Here is a 22819-nt window from a genome sequence, read left to right on the forward strand (position 1 = left end):
GCTCCATGGGAGGTTATATCATCCTGCAGTTCAACATGAATCCTAAACTTTGTTTCTTTATCATTGTACTCCTGATTTTGTGATATTGTCTTTTATCCTGACACGGGTATATGATATATAAGCACAGAGGCGTTTGTCGCTTGTTATCCTGTTATACTGTGAAATTCAGAATTGTCCATTTTTTTCTCTTTGATGGTATTCATCCACAGCCGTGCTCCAATGATGGAATGAGGGAGGCCTTAGTTTAACGTGCATTACCATTTGCATTCAATCTTGGTTTTGATGTGTGGTACCGGGGCAGTGGGGTCGGGAAGAGGTCTATCCACCCTGCTTCTGGCCCTGTGTCAAATTCTAATTCTTGGGTTTCAGTGTTTGCAATACGGAGATATTTCTTTGTTTGCGGAATGTTTGTAGATCCCCTTTCTGTTAGGGAGCATGCTGAGTTGGTTGCACGACATAAGGGTTGTACAGTGTTTACGTGTTGATATTATGTGCAGTATTCCTTACATTTACGATGAGGGAGTATATATTTTGGTACCCTTCACTTTATTTACAGATAAGATGAGCAGCACTACAGCAGGGTGGAGGGTAGGTGGTTTGGTATAGAGGTGGTAGGTGTTTTAAAGTTTAGTTATTAGTGTCACAAGTAGGCTTACAGTAACACTGCAATGAGGTTACTGTGGTAATCCCCTAGTCGCCACATTCCAGTGCTTGTTCAAGTACACTGAGGGAGAAGTTAGCATGGCCAATGCACCTAACTAACATGCCTTTCGGACTGTGGGAGGAAACCTGAGCACCCGGAGGAAACCCACGCAGCCAAGATGAGAACGTGCAAACTCCGCACGAACAGTCACCCAAGCCGGAAATCGAACCTGGGCCACTGGCACTGTGAAGCAGAAGTGCTAACACTGTGCCACCATGCTGCCCTTATAAGTACTCATTGTGGGTGAGAAAAGCCCCCATTAGAACTTTTGATGTTCTTCTTTTGTACTTTTGTTATTTTAGGATTAAGGAATCCTTGCTTGTCTCCTATGAAGATACAGACAGATCATGTATCCTGCAAAATATTTTTTTTCTGTCATTGGCACCTCTGGTGTTGTTGGAGTAGGGAGAAATATGTACCGGTGTATGCCCAGGGGAACTGGGTGGAATGCCGTTGATAGGGGGACCTAAGTGGCCCCTCTGAGGCACATGGAGATAGGGGTAGTTCGCTTTGTTCAATGTATAAGAGTGATATGAGTATCTATGGCCTATTTGCCCTTATGCCAGTGTGTTGTTGATCCAAGTTTAGCTCGATTGAGTAGGTTAGGGCAATAATAACTGTGCTAATACAGGTCAGGTGGTGGGTACATTGGGCAGGGGAGTAGGTCCCCCTCCCCCGAGAGATCCTTTTTGGGGGCGCCTGGACTACTGTCCTTCTTGAGTCTTGGTTCCCCTGGGGATGTAGTATCCTGTTGGCTGTGGGACCTGAGTATGAGTCTTGGTGCTTCGGTTCAGCGTTGTTAGTCTTTCTTCAGTTGGAGATTAGGCTGGATGGAGGAATGGGTCACCCTCCTCCAATATAGAGACAGAAAAAAAAGACTGCCCTCCATCTTGAGGCTTGGGCTTTCCTGAGGTGGGGTCAATATCCTATTCCTTGTGAAGTTATACTGTTCTGTTCCTCGTATCCTTTTTGTGAAAGTGTACACTGCTAGACCACATCACGTGTCTATTGGCTAATCCTGCTGTTCCTCTCTTTCTGGGGTTTCCTTTCTCTCTAGGTGGTTGAGGGACTGATACAGGCTCTGATTTGTTATATTTCATTCTGGAGGGTTTCCCTTATCTTGTCAGGACGAGGAGAGTTATATTTCTCTCCGAAATATCCCATTGAGGCGTGTCTTGACGATTTTTTCTTCTTGTCGATGGGGTTTCCTTGGTGGAAAATGGTTTAATTTTTCCCCTGACGGTAGGGCCCGAATGATGCCTTTGATATGGCTGGTAAGGAGTGAGATCTGTTGTGTTGCAAGTCTTGGCGTAGTATTAGAATCATAGAAACCCTATAGTGCAGAAAGAGGCCACTGGGCCCATCGAGTCTGCACGGACCACAATCCCACCCAGGCGCTACCCCCATACCCCTACATAGTTACCCGCTAATCCCTCTAACCTATGCATCTCAGGACACTAAGGGGCAATTTTCTAGCATGGCCAATTCCTAACCCGCACATCTTTGGACTGTGGGAGCACCCGGAGGAAACCAACGCAGACACGAGGAGAATGTGCAAACTCCACACAGACAGTGACCCAAGCCGGGAATTGAACCCTGGAGCTTTGGCTCCTGCATACGAAAATGTACACTGCCATGTCATGTCTTCTAACCACTGGTAGTATTCTGATGTTCCCCTTTTGTTGGGGTATCCATTCATTGCTTAGAGGTCTAGGGATGCTGAGTTAGGAACCGATTGGTTGTATTTTACCCCATAAGGGATCCCCTATATTGTGTAGCTGTCTTTGTTATATTGTGGAGGAGGGTGTGTATCATGGTGCCATGTGCTCATGGCTTTATCCTGTTATCTTGTTATCCCCCAGGCTTTCTCATTATCTGTACGAAAGGAAACTCCCACTACAATGATTACAAATGATTGGTAATCTGTTGAGTACTTGCTGTTTATTTCTGTATGTATATGTAGAATAATGATCACTCTGTACTGTACTAGATTTTGGGGATTTGTTGCTGTGGTAAATTGTAAAATGGAAAACCCTCAATAAAAACATTCATTAAAAAAATGCAATCCCTATGTGCAACACTTATCTAAAACAAGGTCAACATCAGCTTTCAAACCGTTGAGAGGAAAAATAATGATTAAAGGAGCAGTAATATTCAGCAAGATTTGATGGGGTAGAAAATTGCTAACAATCTGCCTAATTTCCCTTTTTTCGTTTGTTCATTTAAATTATTCCCGTGTGAAAGAAAAATGGAAAAGATTTTCTGTAACTTGACATGGAATCCATATTTATACTTAAAGGAGTGGAACCAATTTCTGCCACATGGGTTTAAACAACTCAAGTTCCAGGAATCAGGTACTTCAGACCCACAGAAAGGTGGGCTCTATCTTTCTGCCTTTGAGCGAAAACCAACACTTTTTATTCATGTAAACACAGAAAGAGTTGGCCTTTCAATTCTGAGTCACAAGGTAATTTGTTCAGAATTTGAGCAAAATAATTAGACCAGCACTTCAGTGTGGTACTGAGGAAGAGTTGTGCCGTCTTTCAATGAGCTGTTAAAGCAAGACTCTGACTGTTCAGGTAGACTTGAAAGATCCCATGACACTATTCAAAGACAGGAAGTTCTCCCAGTACCCTGACCAGTACTTATGCCTCAACTCATGGTTATTTACAGAATCGCAGAATGGTTAGAGCATGGAAGGAAGCCATTTGGCCCATTGTGTCTGTGCTAGCTCTCTGACGGAGCAGTTCACCAAGTGCCATTCTCCTGTCTTCCCCTCGGAGCTGCACACATTCTGCTATTTCGGATAACAATAGAGTTTCCCCTCGAGTGTCTCAATGGAACCTGCCAGGCAGTGTTTTGCAGATCCTAATCACTTGCCGAGTGAAAAGGTCTTTCCTCATGTTGCCATTGCTTTGTTTGCTAATTAATTAATTCTGTTCCCTCTTGGTTTCAAACCTTCCAGCAATGGGAACGGTTTTTCCCTATCAACTTTATTCAGACCCTTCATGATTTTGAATACTGCTATCAAATCTCCGTCATGATGTGGAGATGCCGGCGTTGGACTGGAGTAAACACAGTAAGAAGCCTCACAACACCAGGTTAAAGTCCAACAGGTTTATTTGGTAGCAAAAGCCACTAGCTTTCGGAGCGCTGCCCCTTCGTCAGGTGAGTGGGAGTTCTATTCACAAACCGGGCATATAAACACACAAACTCAATTTACAGAATAATGATTGGAATGCGAGTCTTTACAGGTAATCAAGTCTTAAAGGTACAGACAATGTGAGTGGAGAGAGCGTTAAGCACAGGTTAAAGAGATGTGTATACAGACCAGCTGCGAAACTCTGCCAAGCAGATGCGACAACGGAACTACGTCATCTACATGCACACCAAGAACAGGAAACTTGAGAAACTCGGCATCACCACCAGCAGCAACCAAGCCTCCCCCGGTACCACAGTAGGAAACAGTATCACTGCAGGGAAGTCCATTGTCAACTTGTCGGACTACACACTTCAACCGGATGAAATCAAAGTTCTCAGCTGAGGGCTCAGTTTCTGCCCCACCACCAAAATAGACCCCATCAGTCTCGCAGCGGACACAGAGGAATTCATCAGACGAATGAGGCTGCGGGAGTTCTTCCACAAAACCCAAGAGGCCAACAGTGAACACAATGAGACAGCCAATGAACCGGAACAGCCAACAAAGAGATCCGCAGTGCAGCAACCGAAGAGGAAAGAGTCGAATTGGACTCCTCCGGAAGGCCGCTGCCCTCGACTTGACATGTATGCCCAAGCCGTCAGGAGGTGCGTCAACACCAGATTCATCAACCGCGCTCACAAGACAGCCCCAAACATCAGCCAATCACAACGCAACGCCATCTGCGCTCTCAAGACCAACCGCAACATTGTCATCAAACCAGCAAACAAAGGAGGGGCCATCGTCATACTGAACAGAACGGATTACTGCAAAAATGTGTACCGACAACTGAACAACGAGGAACACTACAGACAGTTACCCGCAGACCCGACCAAAGAACACACCCGTCAACTCAACAGACTGATCAAGACCTTTGATCCGGACCTTCAGAGCACCCTCCGTGCTCTCATCTCACGTTGGAGAGCTCTACTGCCTCCCGAAGATACACAAGGCAAACACACCCGGCCGTCCCATCGTATCAGGCTATGGGACCCTGTGCGAAAACCTCTCTGGCTACGTCGAGGGCATCCTGAAATCCATTGTACAAAGAACCCCCAGCTTTTGTCGCGACACTACGGACTTCCTACAGAAACTCAGCACACATGGAGCAGTTGAACCAGGAGCACTCCTGGTCACAATGGATGTCTCGGCACTCTAAACCAGCATCCCCCACGACGATGGCATTGCTGCAACTGCCTCAGTACTCAATGCGGACAACTGCCAGTTTCCAGATGCAATTTTACAACTCATCCGCTTCATCCTGGACCACAATGTCTTCACCTTCAACAACCAGTTCTTCATCCAGACACACTGAACAGCCATGGGGACTAAATTCGCACTTCAATATGCCAACATCTTCATGCACAGGTTCGAACAAGACCTCTTCACTGCACAGGACCTTCAACCGATGCTATACACTAGATACATCGATGACATTTTCTTCCTTTGGACTCATGGTGAACAATCATTGAAACAACTATATGATGACATCAATAAGGTCCTTCCCACCATCAGACTCACCATGGACTACTCTCTGGAATCGGTTGCATTCTTGGACACACGCATCTCCATCAAGGACGGTCACCTCAGAACTTTACTGTACGCAAGCCCACGGATAACCTCACGATGCTCCACTTCTCCAGCTTCCACCCTAAACACGTTAAAGAAGCCATGCCCTATGGACAAGCCCTCCGTATTCACAGGATCTGCTCAGATGAGGAGGATCGCAACAGACACCTCCAGACGCTGAAAGATGCCCTCATAAGAACAGGATATGGCGCTCGACTCATCGATCGACAGTTCCAATGCGCCACAGCGAAAAACCGCACCAACCTCCTCAGAAGCCAAACACGGGACATGGCGGACAGAGTACCCTTCGTCGTCCAGTACTTCCCCAGAGCGGAGAAGCTACGACATCTTCTCCGGAGCCTTCAATGTGTCATCGATGAAGACGAACATCTCACCAAGGCCATCCCCACAGCCCCACTTCTTGCCTTCAAGCAACCGCACAACCTCAAACAGACCATTGTCCGCAGCAAACTACCCAGCCTTCAGGAGAACAGTGACCACGACACCACACAACCCTGCCACAGCAACCTCTGCAAGACGTGCCGGATCATCGACACGGATGCCATCATCTCACGTGAGAACACCATCCACCAGGTACATGGTACATACTCTTGCAACTCAGCCAACGTTGCCGACCTGATACGCTGCAAGAAAGGTTGTCCCGAGGCATGGTACATTTGGGAGACCATGCAGACGCTACGACAGCGGATGAATGCACACCGCTCGACAGTCACCAGGCAAGAGTGTTCTCTTCCTGTTGGTGAACACTTCAGCGGTCACGGGCATTCGGTCTCTGATCTTCGGGTAAGCATTCTCCAAGGCGGCCTTCACGACACACGACAGCGCAGAGTCGCTGAGCAGAGACTGATAGCCAAGTTCCGCACACATGAGGACGGCCTCAACCGGGATCTTGGGTTCATGTCACACTATCTGTAACCCCCATGAAATGCCTGGGCTTGCAAAATCTCACTAACTGTCCTGTCTGGAGACAATACACATCTCTTTAACCTGTGCTTAACGCTCTCTCCACTCACATTGTCTGTACCTTTTAGACTTGATTACCTGTAAAGACTCGCATTCCAATCATTATTTTGTAAATTGAGTTTGTGTCTTTATATGTCCTGTTTGTGAACAGAACTCCCACTCACCTGACAAAGGGGCAGCGCTCCGAAAGCTAGTGGCGTTTGCTACCAAATAAACCTGTTGGACTTTAACCTGGTGTTGTGAGACTTCTTATTGTATCAAATCTCTGCCCAGTCTTCTCTTCTCCAAGGAGAAAAGTAACAACTTTAATAAATGATGTTCCTTATCCCTGGAACTTTTTCTACACTCTTTCTAATGCCTTTACATCCTTCCCAAAGTGTGTTGCCCGGAACTGGGTGCAATACTTCACTTGAGGCTGAACTAGTGTTCTATACAGGTTCAACGTAACTTCCTTCCTTTTGTATTCTATAACCCTATTTAAAAGCCAAAGATACTGTATGATTTATTAACTGCTTCCCACTCAGTCCTGTCATCTTCCATTTATGCCCATTGGCACCCATGATAGAAGGGTGTCATCAACAATGCTATCAAGTGACACATAACCTCACATCTGTTTGAGGTCTTTGCAAAATTGGGCTCTTCCGATTTTTATAACATGCTTAATGGATTGTGGTGTGCAATGTGCAGGAGTGCTCATCCTGGGTTCATTGCAGTGCTGAAAATTGGTACCTAATTTCACTTTACTTCCTCCTGATTATTACACCCACCCCCAAATCCCCATCCCTGATTGTCTCACCCCTTTCACTTGCCTCCTCCTTTTTCCAATCACTCGATTCTCCTAGTGCCTACCTGACTGTGGGTGCCAGTGACACGGCAGCCCAGAATTGAAATCCTTTTCACCACTGAGCTGCCTGGAGATACCCAGCAGGTACCTGCAGCTCATTGGTCTCAAGTAAATGAATCCTCCAGCCATTCCAATTCAGCAATCAGTTTTAAGGCCTTTATGTCTAACTGTAATGTGAAAGCACAATAATGAATCGTTCAAAATAAATGTTAAGAACATAATTCCTTCAATACTGTTCTGTGGAAATGAGTAATTGGTATGCATCGTCTTTCTAAGGACGAATTTGTATTGAAATCTTGGTATTATGATTTTTGCCACAGTTATTAAGGGAAATTCTCTTATGATATGTACCTGTGGAAGCACATTTGTGCTGCTATAACACTGCCAATCTCAAATTAGCAAACTATAATAGACAAAAGATTGGCTGCGCTATCTCCCCCTCACTGTGATGTAGCAGCACCAGCGACACGAACAAATGAAATAAAAATAGTTACATTACATTTTGAATATTCATTTAGCTATGACGTTCTTTGCTGTGTCACAGAATCAAGTTCTTCACATCAACTCTGGCATTATACAGAGATATTCTAGGCTATTGTACTATTAGGTTGTCCTTATACTGGAGTTACAGGGCAGAATTTCACGTGCGTGGCAGGAGCCCATCATCTGCAATGAAATCTTTTGGCACCCATGCCAACCCAATCTCCAGGAGCCCCAAAATAAAAAAAAATAAAGAAGAAAGTTCCCCCTTCCCAATGCCGAGTCCTTTGATCAGGCAGAGTGCCTTTGAACGATGGACCAAGCCCTAAGAAGGCCACAGACAGACCGCACATGGTTTGCTGAGCATCGTCCCTCACCTGCTGCTATTTGAATTCCAGCGACGGTGAGATGAGGTCACTAATCAATGGCCACAATTGGTCTCTGGGCAGGAAGGATGTCAATAAACCTACCTAACACAGACTTAATCAGATGGCGATGGGAAGCTGATGAGATCCCTACACCCTACTGTCCAATCACACAACACCACCCCACCCCTCCCCCCAGCTGTCTTACTAAACTGGTTCACTGGAGGCTTCTTGCAGCAGTTAAAGTTTTTGTGGGGGCAGGAGGAGAATGAGTGTCCATCCGGACCCCACAAAAATCTTCTGCATAGCTGCCAATATAGACATGCCTGACCCTGCTTACAGCTTGCCTCACATCTGCTCCTCCCAACAAGTCTGACTTCTGGCTCTGTACATGGAGTAATCAATCAATTGTCCTCCTCACCAAACCGGCAAGTTTCAGAGAAGCACTCATTTTGTGTCTGCAGATTACTGAGAAAATGTTAATGGGGCCCAAAGCTGTAATTGATTCGAGCCTTCTGACCGCCACATTAGATAAGCACCATCACTCCAAAGCCAATATCATTGCCAGTCAACATCCAGTGCAAGAATATTCCTCACTGAACTTTGGATTGGGAAAGTAATGTTATAATAGGGCTTGCCTCAGTTTCAACTTGAAGGGTCAACGTCCAAATCCTTAACCTGTCTTTTCCCCTTTTCAAATCCCCATATATCCCCAGGGGTGGCTCAGTGGTTAGCACTGCTGCCTCACAGCGCCAGGGACCCGGGTTCAATTCCCGGCTCAGGTCACTGTCTGTGTAGAGTTTGCACATTCTCCCCGTGTCTGCGTGGGTTTTCTCGGGTGCTCTGGTTTCCTCCCAAACTCCAAAGATGTGCAGGTTAGTTGGATTGGCCATGCTAAATTGCCCCTTCGTGTCAGGGGGACAAGCTAGGGTAAGTGCATGGGGTTATGGGGTTAGGACCTGAGTGGGTTTGTGATCGGTGCAGACTTGATGTGCCGAATGGCCTCCTTCTGCACTGTAGGATTCTATAAATCTATATGTATTTTTAATATTTTCTGTTACCTACCAAACTTTCTTTTCAACTCAAATCTATTCACTTTACAATTATACATCATATTGACTTTAAACAATACACCATTCTCAGTTTAAAACAATAAGTAGAATGCCTTATGTCAACCGGGTAAAAATTGTATTCTATCCAAATGGTGTGGTAAGAGTGTGCTGTATCGGTATAGACAATAAAATAACCATGAATAGAGTTCTTGCTAATGTGGTAGGTTAAGGACAAAGGTGACTGACTCTGTAACATTAAATCTTTTCACGTGTTAGTTGTTCTTGTTCCATGTTGAATGTAATGTGGCCATATGGATACTCAAGTCTGTGCTGGAAAGCCAGCTGTTTAGCCTCACTGATATCGGGTTACAAATGCTATCAATCACTGCAACTTGACTTTGTCCTCCTGCCTCCGAAAACTTTCTTTGTTAAAGTAACCACATCAAAAAGCGCAGGTGAATCTCCTCAAGCCACTTGGCTTGAGTGTATTCAACTTTGTTACGTGCTTTTGTAGTATTAAGGACAGACAAGAAATGACAATCTTTCATAAACAAGTCAACTTTTGCTGATTAATTTTGTTTGATTCAGCGTAAAATTCTGTTTATTCACATTTGCTGATAGACCATAGTAATCCAATGAAGTCTGATAACATTTTTTAAAAATGCATTCAATGCATTATATTTAACAATGCATTCAATGTAGGCAAACATCCCAAGGCCCTTATGAGCAATTCAAAACAAAGTTTTGACGCTAAACCATAGACTGAGAAATGAGTAAAGATGACCAAAAACCTAATCAAATGGATAAGTTTTTAAAAGACATCTGATCAGAAAAGAGTGAAAGAAAATTCAAGAGGTTTAGGGAGGGAATTCCAAAGCTTGGGGCCAAGGCAGCTGAAAGCAGCTCCATCAATGGCAGAGCAGTTAAAATCAGGAGGCTAGAATTGGAGAAATGCAAAGATCTTGAAAGTAAGGCACAGTGGTTGCACAGATACAGAGAAACGAGGCCAGGAAGGATTTTAATATTGAGGCATTGTTGAATCGGGAGCCACAGAATGTCAGGAAGCAGAGGGGTGATGCATGAATGAGACTTAGAGAGAATTAAGATAAGGACTTGTTACTATCTCTGTAGATACCGATAAATTTAAAAATAGATTTTAACTTCTAGTTATTAGCTGAAAGAATGACCGACAAGATTTTATGTTTTTAAACTTTTACTGTAACATTTGACTAAAAAACAATGAATAAACACTATTTTTGTTTTGTGGGCAACTTATAATACTTTAATTACAGAAAGTGACATTCTCCTTGTATACTTTTCATCTATCACATTTGCCATAGAATTACAGCCAGTTTAGCAATTGTCCACAGTTACTCCCAGTTTCTACTGGTTTCCCTTAACCCCATTTCGCTGATGGTAACACTCCGCTTCCTTCAAGGACTCCATCCCATTCTCCTAGTTTCTCCGCCTCCATCACAACTGTTCCAATGATGCCATCTTTATAAACAGCGCTTCTGACATGCCTCCCTTTTTCCTTAACCGAGGTTCCCGCCACCACCACTGTGATTTACAGGGCACTCAATCATGTCTGACCCATCTCCTGCACCTCTGTCCTCACCCCTTTACCTTACTCGGAGAACCATGGTAGAATTTTCCTTGTCCACACTTTTCACCCCACTGGCCTCAGTATTCCACCGCCATTTCTGCCAACTCCATGATGCCACCATGAAACATACCCTCACCCTCTTGTCAGCATTCTGCAGAGACCACTCCCTCCATGACTCCCTGGGTCCACTCCTCCATTGATCCCAACCCTTCATTCCCTTCCCATAGCATCTCCCCAAGCAATCACAGAGGTGTAACATCTGTCCCTTTACCTCCATCCTCGTCATTGTCCAAGGCCCCAAACACTCCTTTCAGGTGAAGCAACATTTCACTTACATCTCCTTCAATTTGGTCTACTGCATTCGCTGCTCCCAATGCGATCATCCCTACACTGGGGAGGCTAAACGCGAGTGGGTGACTGCTTTGCAGAATGCCTTCGCTAAGTCCACAAGCATGACCCCAACCTTCTTGTCTTTTGCCAGTTCAACTCACCATCTTGCTGTCATTCCCACATGTGCGTCCTTGGTCTGTGACAATGTTCCAGTAAAGCACATCGTAAATGGGAGGGACAACACCTCATCTCCTAACTAAGCACTTTACAGCCTTCTAAGTTCAGCAACTTTATACTGTGAATTTTTTCCTCCATCTTGACCCTTGTCTTTAAATCCAAAATTTTTTGTCCAATGCAACCCCTCTCCCCTCCTGGGCCATCCGTCACTTGATCTTAAGTTTTGCTTTCACTGAGCACTGATCTTTGTTCTATTAACACATTCTGCTATCTTACCTTTATGCCACAATTATGCACCTTCTATAGTCCTTAACACTGCCATTAACGTTTCCTTTGCCTTGTGCCCTAAACATCTTTGTGTAATCTCTCCTCGTTCACACCCTTTTCAATTTGGTTCCACCTGCTCCACCCTTTCTTACACAGTATAAAATCCATCACATTTCTCCATTCCAATAGCCCTGAAGAAGAGCCATACAAACTTGAAACATTAACTTTGTTTCTCCGCCCACAGATGCTGCCAGCATTTTCCAGCATTTACTGTTTACATTTCAGATTTCCAGCATCTGCAGTATTTTGATTTTATTGTGGTAACTTTGAGTAGCTATCTCCAGCTACTTTGCTCTGTTTTCAAAGAGTTGCTTAAATCCACCACCAGCATCAAAGTCTATTTCACCCATTCTTTTTCCCTGGCCATGCCAAGCCAAATCTCCCGGAATGCCCAGATGGCTACAGGATTCATCACTTCGATTAGAGATTGTCTCCCTCCCATATCTGACTATGGTAGCTCACAGAGTCAAGTAGCCTTTACTTTTTGTTGAACACACAGAATCTCTATCTGTTCATGATATTCTTTGATTTGTAGGGTAGCCTGTAACCTGAATTCAGAAATGACTTTCCATGCCTTCCTTTCCATGGCAACGTGAAACACATATTTGTATCTAAGTGTAAATACTAATAATTTATCTTTGACCTCAATCCCCTTGCATCTTCGACGCAAGCGGCTTGTTCACAGCACAAGTGTGTTTACAATCTGGCATTTGCAACACTTTTTTGGAACTTTAGAGACTCTCATGTCAACAAATTGTAAAACCAAGAGACCACAGCCATTATCTTCAATCACAAATTTGATTTGATTTGATTTATTATTGTCACATGTATTAACATACAGTGAAAAGTATTGTTTCTTGCGTGCTATACAGACAAAGCATACCATTCATAGAGAATGAACGAGAGAGTGCAGAATGTAGTGTTACAGTCATAGCTAGGGTATAGAGAAAGATCAACTTAATGCAAGGTAAGTCCATTCAAAAGTCTGACAGCAGCAGGGAAGAAGCTGTTCTTGAGTCGGTTGGTACATGACCTCAGACTTTTGTATCTTTTTCCCGACGGAAGAAAGTGGAAGAGAGAATATCTGGGGTGCGTGGGGTCCTTAATTATGCTGGCTGCTTTGCCGAGGCAGCGGGAAGTGTAGACAGAGTCAATGGATGGGAGGCTGGTTTGCGTGATGGATTGGGCTATATTCATGACTTTTTGTAGTTCTTGCAGTTTTGGGCAGAGCAGGAGCCATACCAAGCTGTGATACAACCAGAAAGAATGCTTTCTATGGTGCATCTGTAAAGGTTGGTGAAAGTTGTAACTGACATGCCTAATTTCCTTAGTCTTCTGAGAAAGTAGAGGTGTTGGTGGGCTTTCTTAACTATAGTGTCGGCATGGGGGGACCAGGACAGGTTGTTGGTGTTCTGGACACCTAAAAACCTGAAGCCCTCGACCCTTTCTACTTCGTCCCCGTTGATGTAGACAGGGGCATGTTCTCTTTTACGCTTCCTGAAATCGATGACAATCTCCTTTGTTTTGTTGACATCGAGGGATTATTGTTGCCGCACCAGTTCACCAGATTCTCTGTCTCATTCCTGTACTCTATCTCGTCATTGTTTGAGATCTGACCCACTGTGGTGGTGTCGTCAGCAAACTTGGAAATCGAATTGGAGGGGAATTTTGCCACACGGTCATAGGTGTATAAGGAGTATAGTAGGGGCCTGAGAACACAGTCTTGTGGGGCACCGGTGTTGAGGATGATCGTGGAGGAGATGTTGTTGCCTATCCTTACTGATTGTGGTATGTGAGTTAGGAAGTTCTGGATCCAGTCATCTTCTCAGTAAAATTGTCTAAACCTTCTTTTGTTCTCTTATGATCAAACCACCCAGGCTTACTGTCAGACAGACTCCAGAACAGGTCACTTGAACCACTTCATTAACACTAATTTTAATAATCTTATAAACTTCATAATTGTAACAGACTGCAGAGCTTTAGATGACCAGAAATTTATGTGGGGTAGAAGATGGGAGACCAGCCAGGAGAGCATTGGATTTGTCAATCCCCACGATAACAAAGGATTGGATGAGGCTTTCAGCAACAGATGAGCTGAGGAAAGGTCAGTGTCAAGCTATGGCAGTAGAAGTACATAGTCATAGAGTCATAGAGGCTTACAGCATGGAAACAGGCCCCTCGGGCCAAGTTGTCCATGCAGCTCTTTTTTTTTAAACCCCTAATGCAATTGTGCAACTATGCAATTGTTTCAAAATCTGTATTTTGAATCAGGGACTGGATTTTTGTCTCCAGTAAAGGTGCAAATTGGGTCACAAAACACTGAACTTAAGTTGTTTTGGCTGAAAAAACTATTTTCCTCTGCCTTCCAACCACGTGGTGTAGATACATCCACAGTGCTGTTGGGAAGGGAGTTCCAGGATTCTGAAGTCTGGTAGATTAATGCATTGTAATTGTAACAAAATAAAATGTGATACTTTTGAAGATAAGTAATGTGCAATAGATAATAAAACAAACCAGAAAAATGTAGGGAAAAAAAGCAGAAAATGGAGGCAAACGTGGAGGTGGATAGGTGTGCAATTTCCTTGAGGTCGGATTGGATGCGGAATGGCTACCTGTTTGCAAATGGCTAGTAACTTGTTACGGTCATTAAGTTGCCAATTAAAACAATTGATAAGAAGCCAGTCAGCTTTTCCAGTCAGCCTGTTGGCCCCTCGCAGCATCTGGAGCATAGCAGATGCCTGGAGTGAACCTCACAGCAGCAGACCGGGGGCGGGGGTGGGGGGGTTATCCATGTGCGCGCGTGCGTGTTGTACCTAGAGGGTGCATCAAGGTGGAGGGGCCCTCTATCTCTCTTACCTGCATTGGCAGGCTGCAGCTCCGTCAGTGCTGGAGGACCTCCTCATGACTTTCTAGCTTCAAGAGCCCACCCACATGCTGCCTTTAATTTGTGGCAAGTGTGCATTCTGGCCACTAATTGGCCGATTCTTCCAAAATCGACTGATTGTCACCAATAGGGTGTGGGGCTGAGACCCAGATTTGATTCTGATGTCATGGTTCCAACCTCAGAAGGTAAACCTGTCCATTTTGTTCAGACATGTTCCCTACTGGATGTTTCAGTCAACTTTCAATATTCTGTGATGAGTTGTATTGATATTTGAAGAATACAGAACATGACATTACTGTCAATGCCATGGAATATATGCTCAATTTCTGACAATGCTACATCTTCCTGGATAGTTATTGCACAATGCGTTAGATCTGAATCATCCAGCAAAGTAATATGATTATGGTTTGATTAAAATGAAAGACTTGCATTTATAAAACTTTTTGTTATCTCAGGATGCCAAAATGACTGTATGACTAATTAAGTACTTTTGAAGTGTAACCACGGTTGTAGCAGGCCAATGCTGTGACACTCTGTCCACGTGACTGATCGGAGAGCTGGCTTGTTTCATGTCATTTGATACCTTCATGATGAAGATGTAAAGGGTCCTGATCTAATTGCTATATTTTGAGTTTTGCAAGCACGGATTGGTCAGGTACGGTCATAGCTGAAAGGACGTGCGCTTTGATAGGATCCGCCAATCATTGGGATGTAAGACCTATGTACCTGGCACTGAAATTCATATACCATATTGCTCATTTGTGAAAAACTATTTAAGATTGTCAGTTGGGCTTGGTGTGGCTCAGCAAGCATGTTAGGATCTACATATATTCACACAGTGCCCTGCCCTATACAGACAAAAGGAACATGTCCATACAATGTGCCTTTTTCAACTAAACAGAGGCTTGAGCAATAGTCATTCCCTGGTTCATTCCCCCAGGGGAATAGCTTGACATAGCAAAATTGACTGGCCCAGTTTGAATTTGAAAAAAAAAGCTAGCTGCGAAGTTCACCATTTCATGCTGCATTCTCCATGGCAATGTCTTTACCAGTCAGAGTCCATTTGCCAACTAATCAGCATTCTCTTCACATGCAGTATAAATTGTTGCTCTCCCCTTTCTTGCAAATTATCCTGATAATTCCAAGATGAAAAGCATTGATAACATTTTTTTCAGCAATATTCAAGTTCTGGACCACCAAACTATTATATTAAAATGTCTTCTGCAAACTGCATGCTGAGCAAAATTCTCCGCTGGTTTATATTCTCAGTGTTGGAGATAATCCACAACATTGGTGTGCAGTCTACCTCTTCACAGGTAGAACACTCGCCTACATTTAGAAGGACTGATAACAGCTAATGGAAATAATTGCGAATGATCACCTAGCTACGATCTGTTCAAATTTAGTCAATTCCATAATATGATCCCAGGCAATTTCATTTTCAATCCACAGATAAAAACCTAAAATGGAAAAATTTAAAGGAGGCTGGGAAAACAGGATGTGGGGTAAAATGAAAATATCTTACAGAATACTGGTGAGATGCAGTTGGCTACACAACGCTGTGACTCTATTGGGTCGGGCTGGTTGCTTTCCAGGGTTCTCCGTTCCACTTTTGTTTTGAAGGCAATGATACTTGAGCAGCTTCCTTGATACCTTGGAAACCCATTTCGATTGGTGGTTCATTTGGTGCAGGAAATGTTTCCTCAGCTTTGACTAATTGTGAATGTTGTCAATTTATCGGCTTTGGTCATAATTTTTTGAATTATGTTTTTTGTATTCCTTTGTCTCTTTGGAAACCAGAGCAAAGAGAGGGTAACACAGTTGCTCTGTATCAGGCTTTTTGAGTGAATCTCCACTTTAGCAGGCATTTGAATGAACTGGAACTGGTGGGAAACCTCTTTTTTCAGTTTGACGCTCATGATCAATAAAACAATGCAACTGGAAATAATCCTAGTGCAACTCCAGGGTCTGGCTGCAGACCAAGGCTGCTGTTCTGTGTCAAATGAGTAACATAAAGGTTGATGAAAATTGCAGTTTATGACAGGCAACATTCTACATGAAATTGCCAATATCTTGCTTTTTGTATATACTGCAAACATTATTGCTTGTTCAGCAGTGAGATTTCTGTATGATTTCATCAATTAGTCCTACTGTGCACATTTGCCTGAAATTTCAAAACAATGCAAGAAAGTCACCCATTGCACTCAGATACTGCTTTCTTTGGATTGGTTTTTACAGGATACCTTTGATTAAGTCTGCAGTGATTCTGATGCAAAGCTTCATGCTGAAGATGAAAAAAAAATTCTTTGAAAAACCACTTTGTTCTAAACATCAGCAACAGAAACTTGCATTTATTTGGCACCTTGAACGCAGTAAAATATCCCAAGACATTTCACAAGAGCATTATCAGACAAAAGGTGAGACAGAGCCACAAAGGGAGATATTACTACAGGTGACCAAAAACCTAGTCTAAAAGGTAGGTTTTAAGGAAGGTCTTATTATTTATTGCTCAATGAAGATGGCAAGTGGCTATAGCCAGCTATCAAGGTCCTTGTATTTTCTGGCCATGCACACACGCAACGGACCGAACAACCTCCTCCTACACTATAAATGCTCTACATTTCTACATACCTTATACAGTACAGAGGCTAAATATATATCTATAACCTGACTCTATTAAATTATTGAATGCAAAGAACCATTAGTCAGCCTCATAGAATTACACTCATTATGTCTACAAGAAAGTACATTCACACGTATTTTATGAAGGCATTGTGCATTTATGTATATGAATGTTGAAATGTTCAAAACTGAGACTGCTAGATTTTTGTTTAATATGTGTATTGAGGGATATGGAAACAAGGCTGGTAAGTAAAGATGTCAATCAACTATGATCTAATTGAGTGGTGGAAAAAGCTAAATGGACTAACTAGCCTATTCCTGTATGTTAAAGAAGTTATTTTTAAGTCTAGATTATTCATGTTATGAAGCTTGGATACATTTTTCTTGCATGATGCATGTAAGAGAACTGCATAGACAGATCCAACTTTCTAGTGTAACTTACCTCGCATTTAGAGCAGTGTGGGTCAAAGGTTGAAGAAATTTGTTTTTGTTTCTGGGAGTTGGTTAGGCCTGAGAATGGGGAAGGAGACACACCTGCTCATTATCATGTTAGCTGGGGTTGTCCTTCATGGTCAGTGGATATGTTGCTGTGCTGGGGCAGCAATATTTCATTGTTGTGTAGGGTATCTAATATACACCCCAGACTACTTGCCAAAAAAAGATCAAGCATTATATGCTCCTGTTGGTATAAGTTCTATATTTGTTTTGGAAAGGCTGTACTTTACCTCAGAGAGGATTGCACTTCCTCATCGCGAATTGTGAGAGTTACACTAGTTTGCTGATTGAAACCGCCCTTGGTCTTCAATTGTCAAGCTGTGTTTGCATCATTAGGTGAACTGGGATTGTAAGAAAAGTCAGCATGGTTATCCAGAATGGCTGGGTGCAAGGACATGAGTAAGATATGGTGGAGGAGGATGCCTTTCCGACAATAGCCTCTCTGATTTGAAAGGGTACGTTTTGAAAATTTGTACAGGGTATGATGCTTGCAATGTATGATTTTTCAATGGCTCTTCCTATATCTTGCTTCAGGTGCTGCTATTTACATTATATCCTTTTTTATTCCTTCTCCATTAGCAGTTGTCCGAAGTTTTCAGTTCCAGTTTTCTCTGGTTTTCTGTCATTCCTTGGTCATAAAATGCAGAGATGTGTCAGCTGGAGGTTGTTGAGTGGTGGAGGACAATGTGCATGGAATTGAAGTCTGCTGAATATTCCCAAGTACAATGATGCATTTGAACAATAATAACCATGTTAGAGGAAGTGAAATGTGTTAATAAATTGCTGGAAGGATCTGACCTAATCGGGTGATTCCTTTCTCTTACTAGATTTTGAATCCTCCTGTGATTTTCCCTATCTCTGTAAACTCCTCCAGCTCTCTGTGTTCTGCATTCTTCCAACTCTGTCCTCTTGTGCACCCCCTATTTCCTTTGCCCCACCTTTGTGGACTTCAGTAGCCTGGGCGCTAAGCTCAGGAGTATCCTCCTCAAAACACCTTGCCTTTCTCACTTCTGTTCCAAGATTTTCTTGAAATTCAACCTCTTTGATCAAGTGTTCAGTCCCCTTTCCTAAACCTTCTCTTTACTTGATGAAAATTGAGAAGTATAATACATGTTTAGACCCATGTACAAACTTAGAAAGGTCTGTGAGAAACAAGAACATCTCTGAAAATTTGTAAGTAAAGAACTGTTAGCCCAAATTTCAGAAATATGTATAGTTTTTCCACAACTTAGCCATATTTTCACTCACACTGAGAAAATGCGTGAGTTGTTGTAAAATTATATTTTCAAATGCCAACAGTTATGATATACTAGTCAAAAGATCCATGCTAGTACATAAACATGCTTCATGCTGGTAAAGTCTATGACTAATTTGGAACAATGTACAGCAAAATTGTCTTGGGAGTTCCCCATGTAGATATCTGCTGACATGTTGAAGGGAAATTCTCAGGCAGCTGGTATAATTAAATGTATTGGCAGAGCCATTGCATCATTTTGCCATGGAAGATGTAGGTTTCCTCCTGTACTACCCACTGTGGCAAATTCCTAATTCTACAAGATGGGCAAGATGCAAAATGAGTCATCCAAGCTATTCTTGCATAACAGTAATTACCAAATAAGGAACAGTTAAAGAACAATGGAATTTTTATTTATATACATCTTATCACGCCTCAGGACAACACAAAGCACCTTATAAGCAATGGATTTTTTTTTAATCGCTGTCTCGCTTGTTAAATAGACATGCACAATAGTCAGTTTGAGCACAGCAAGTCTCACAAACAGCAACTAAATGAACAATACATTTTTGGTGTATCAAATAGATATTAGCAGAGAAAAGGACACCTCCAGCAAATCAGCACTCCCTCCTATAGCAATATTATACTGAGGTGTCCACCGAGATTATGTGCTCAAGTCCATAGTACAATATAAATCTTCTGACTCTGAGCTTTTTTTCAAAGGATTCTGACAAAAATCAACATGAAATGTTAATCGTTTCATTTTGGTCTGTACAGATCCTGTTGAATGTTTCCAAAATTTTCTGATTTTATCTCATTCTGAAAGTGATTTGCATGCTATAAACCACAGGTACCACCTTGATTTCAGTGGCGTAGGTTGCTCCCTTAAGTAGTCCAATTCCCTGCTTATTTTTTTGTGGAAATTGACTCCGACTGCTCTATATCTGCTCATGTAGAGCCAGGAATATAACCGTGATCTGGATCTTAAACTTGTGTACTCATTCAACCTTAAAGACACGCTGAGTTAATGTTAGATGAGGCATAACTTACATAAGTTTAACTTACTTCAAAAAAAATGAGCATGGGTGTACCAGGCCCACCTGGGTGATTACTTAACATGGAAAGCTAAATTGACTATGACAGATTCACCCCTTCATTCTGAATCTTTCTTCCTTTTGATCTCCTCCTGCTGCTCTCCTCCTGCTGCCTTTGTGGCCTCACCTCAGGCGGAATGTTTTAACTTTCACTGGCTTTGAGAGTAGGTCAGGGGTAGCTGGTTAAAAATGAGGTAACGTATTGGGAAGATGGGCCCAACTCTGAAACACACAATTAATTGCAGCATGTTAGGTTGTAATCAAGCAAGAGAGAGAGGCAGATTGTGAATTTCAATATGTTAATCACTCTATTAGAATGATACAAACATGTCTTTGAATTTATCTGTGGGCTTCCTGGAACTCTCAAGGGAAAGTAAGGCAAGAGCACATCGGCATTTGAGTGGGCTGAAGACATGACAGGAAAATGCGACAGCAAGTACTGAAACCATATAACTGATTTATTTCCTCCTTGTGTGAATGAGAGGTTACTTTCACAGCTTTAGTGGTGATTTTTACAACTTTGGAGGGACTTTGACAGCTTTGGAGATTTGTACATTTGATCCCACTTTAGAGCAATGGTTTTCAACCGGTGTGCCCCAACTATTTTTTTGGTATAAAGAAAATGCAGATTGCCCAAAGCCATTTATGGTGGCGAAAGAGATACACTCAACAGGCAATCTCACAAAATCAGGAACTCATACACAGATTAGGAGGCAGAGGCTGGGAGAGACAGTTTGAAGTATGCACAGAAAGAACAGTGGCAATCTCAAGCCAGAGTCTGGGAAATGGAGTGAAACAGTAACTGGAGGTGAAATTCAGAGAGCTTGATGAGCAAAGGATAACAGACTAGGGAAGAATGATCCTCCCCCCTCCGACCCCTCTCCTTTCTCCCCCTCTGGCTGAACCAGGTGTCTTTCATCCACATGGGTAGGTGGAGTGATTCTTTTCATTTCCAAGCTGGTTCAAAGTGCAGCAACCGTTCTTACCTAATAACCAAACCTGGCTCATAAATCACTGCAGATTCCTTCCCATTACTATCAACCGCAGGGAGATCATCTTAAAAAATATCTTTTCTCAAAAGTTTCCACCACATCTGATTCTGAAGCGATGCCGCCTTTCTGAGTAGACATTACAAGGGCTATTTTAAGGTCAATCAAACAAATAATAATGAAAACTGAAAGAAAGGAGGACTTTATAATTAAAACCAGATCCTGTGACCTGACACCATATATCAGTGGTTTTCAACTGGTGTGCAAGTGAACTGTAGCCGCAGCTGTGGGGCAGACTCTGAGCCCCGATTTCAGTGGAAAAAAAGCAAGATTCCCGAAGCTATTTACAGCGGCGCCGACAACACTCTTCCTTCATCACCCTTCCCGGACGGACCTCTTCCTCCCTTTGCAGAGTTTTAAGCTCACTTTACATGGTCTCTTTATTGTTCCCATCAGGTTGTTGCTGTCAGGATAGCTGTTGTAGAGGCTGCACTTCCCACCAGGTTAACTTGTCTTGAGGTCCTATTACATGGAGTCCAATTTGCATGAATGTATGCACCTATTACAGCTGAAAATTCTGGTAAAATCTGGAGTTGGAGCAGAGTGTATTTTATCCACTCCATTTAACTGCCTCATCATCTGAGTTCCAATGGGTGGATATTTCTCTCTGCCAGCCGTGATTATATATTTCTAGTAATTCAGATGTTTAGTTTGTTTATAATACACTGCTTTGTAACTGTCCAGCCCTGCTGATATACTATTATGTATGCTTTGAGTTGCTCTACTTATGTAAGATGTCTGGTGATGCAGAAAATTATGATTGTTTTTTTAAAAAGCCTTCACTGCTAGACCAGTTTATGCAAGCTAGAATACTGTGTATAGTTGGAGCCCCATTGACTCTACAGAATTCCCCCCCCTCCTTGAGGAAGATTATAATTTCATAATTGAAAAAATACATCTATCTTCTCATTCTTATTTTAATTTTACTGCTAATTACTTGGTGGCCTGTATTTTGCTGTACAAATAAAAGCCAGGTTGTCAGCATTTCAAATCTTTATTTTTGAATGGCCTGAAATGACAAGTATCCATGCAGAACCTGCCAAAAATGTAGCAGGCGCCCATGTTCCATCCCCATAGAGACAGGACAGAGATGCCCCCCCACCCCATCCTTGTATGTGATTGGCCACTGTCGGTTCACTATTACATTGTGGGGCACTTATGAACAATCGATTCAGCTGAAACAAAATTGGCTGTGCCAAAGAATTGTTTGTCTTATTGAAGTGTGCCATGTTACTGAAAAGGTTGGGAACTACTGTTTCAGAGCTCTGATCTATCAGATCAGCATACGTGCCAGTCATTCTGTTTGACTTTGAGTCTCAGATGAGGACCAAGATGACCAGTAGCGTCAGGAGGAAGAGCACCAATAGTAAACAGCACCAGCAGGATCAGCAACAACCTACTCCTCACAGACCTACTGCTCCACGTGAAAGAGATGTGAACAGAGAGATGCAGCTCACAGGAGACCATACCTGCAACACGAGGTTTTCAAGCAGAGGATATGTATGCTTTCTTGACATGTCAGAACACTACTGTTTCAGGAGGCTCAGGGTCACAAATCAAATGGTGGAAGAAGATCTATTTGAAGTCGGCCTGGTGACAACTTCTTCTCTTCTCTGGCAGACCTTCAGAGTCAAGAATGACTTGCTTGCACACTAAAAATGAATTTTCTGGTGACTGAGTAGTCCAATGTACAACCTACAGTCTCTGTCACAGGTGGGGCAGATGGTGGTCAGAGGAATGGATGGTGGAATGCCCAGGCTGCCAAATGCTCCTTTCTCTATCAATGCTTGGCTTCAGTGAGCTGAAGG

At 42.9% G+C, this 22819-nt stretch overlaps 2 protein-coding genes across 11 annotated transcripts in view; one reads left to right on the top strand and one right to left on the bottom strand.

The window, feature by feature from the left end:
- Positions 1-22819, top strand: part of LOC144494877 (guanine nucleotide-binding protein G(I)/G(S)/G(O) subunit gamma-7) — a 262401-nt gene that overhangs the window by 193126 nt on the left and 46456 nt on the right. The gene's annotated exons all lie outside the window — the stretch shown is intronic.
- Positions 1-22819, bottom strand: part of LOC144494876 (uncharacterized) — a 146066-nt gene that overhangs the window by 5374 nt on the left and 117873 nt on the right. The window contains exon 5 of one of the 4 annotated variants that reach the window (XM_078214364.1): positions 7392-7463. The exons of 2 other annotated variants lie outside the window; for them this stretch is intronic. In XM_078214364.1, the coding sequence (XP_078070490.1) occupies positions 7460-7463 (4 nt within the window). In that variant the 3' untranslated portion in view covers positions 7392-7459. Of the gene's footprint in view, positions 1-7391; positions 7464-19306; positions 20185-22819 lie in introns of those variants that run through there. One more of the 4 variants, XR_013498165.1, reaches the window with a different exon arrangement.

This window comes from Mustelus asterias, chromosome 6, assembly GCF_964213995.1.
Source record: "Mustelus asterias chromosome 6, sMusAst1.hap1.1, whole genome shotgun sequence".
Lineage (NCBI taxonomy): Eukaryota > Metazoa > Chordata > Chondrichthyes > Carcharhiniformes > Triakidae > Mustelus > Mustelus asterias.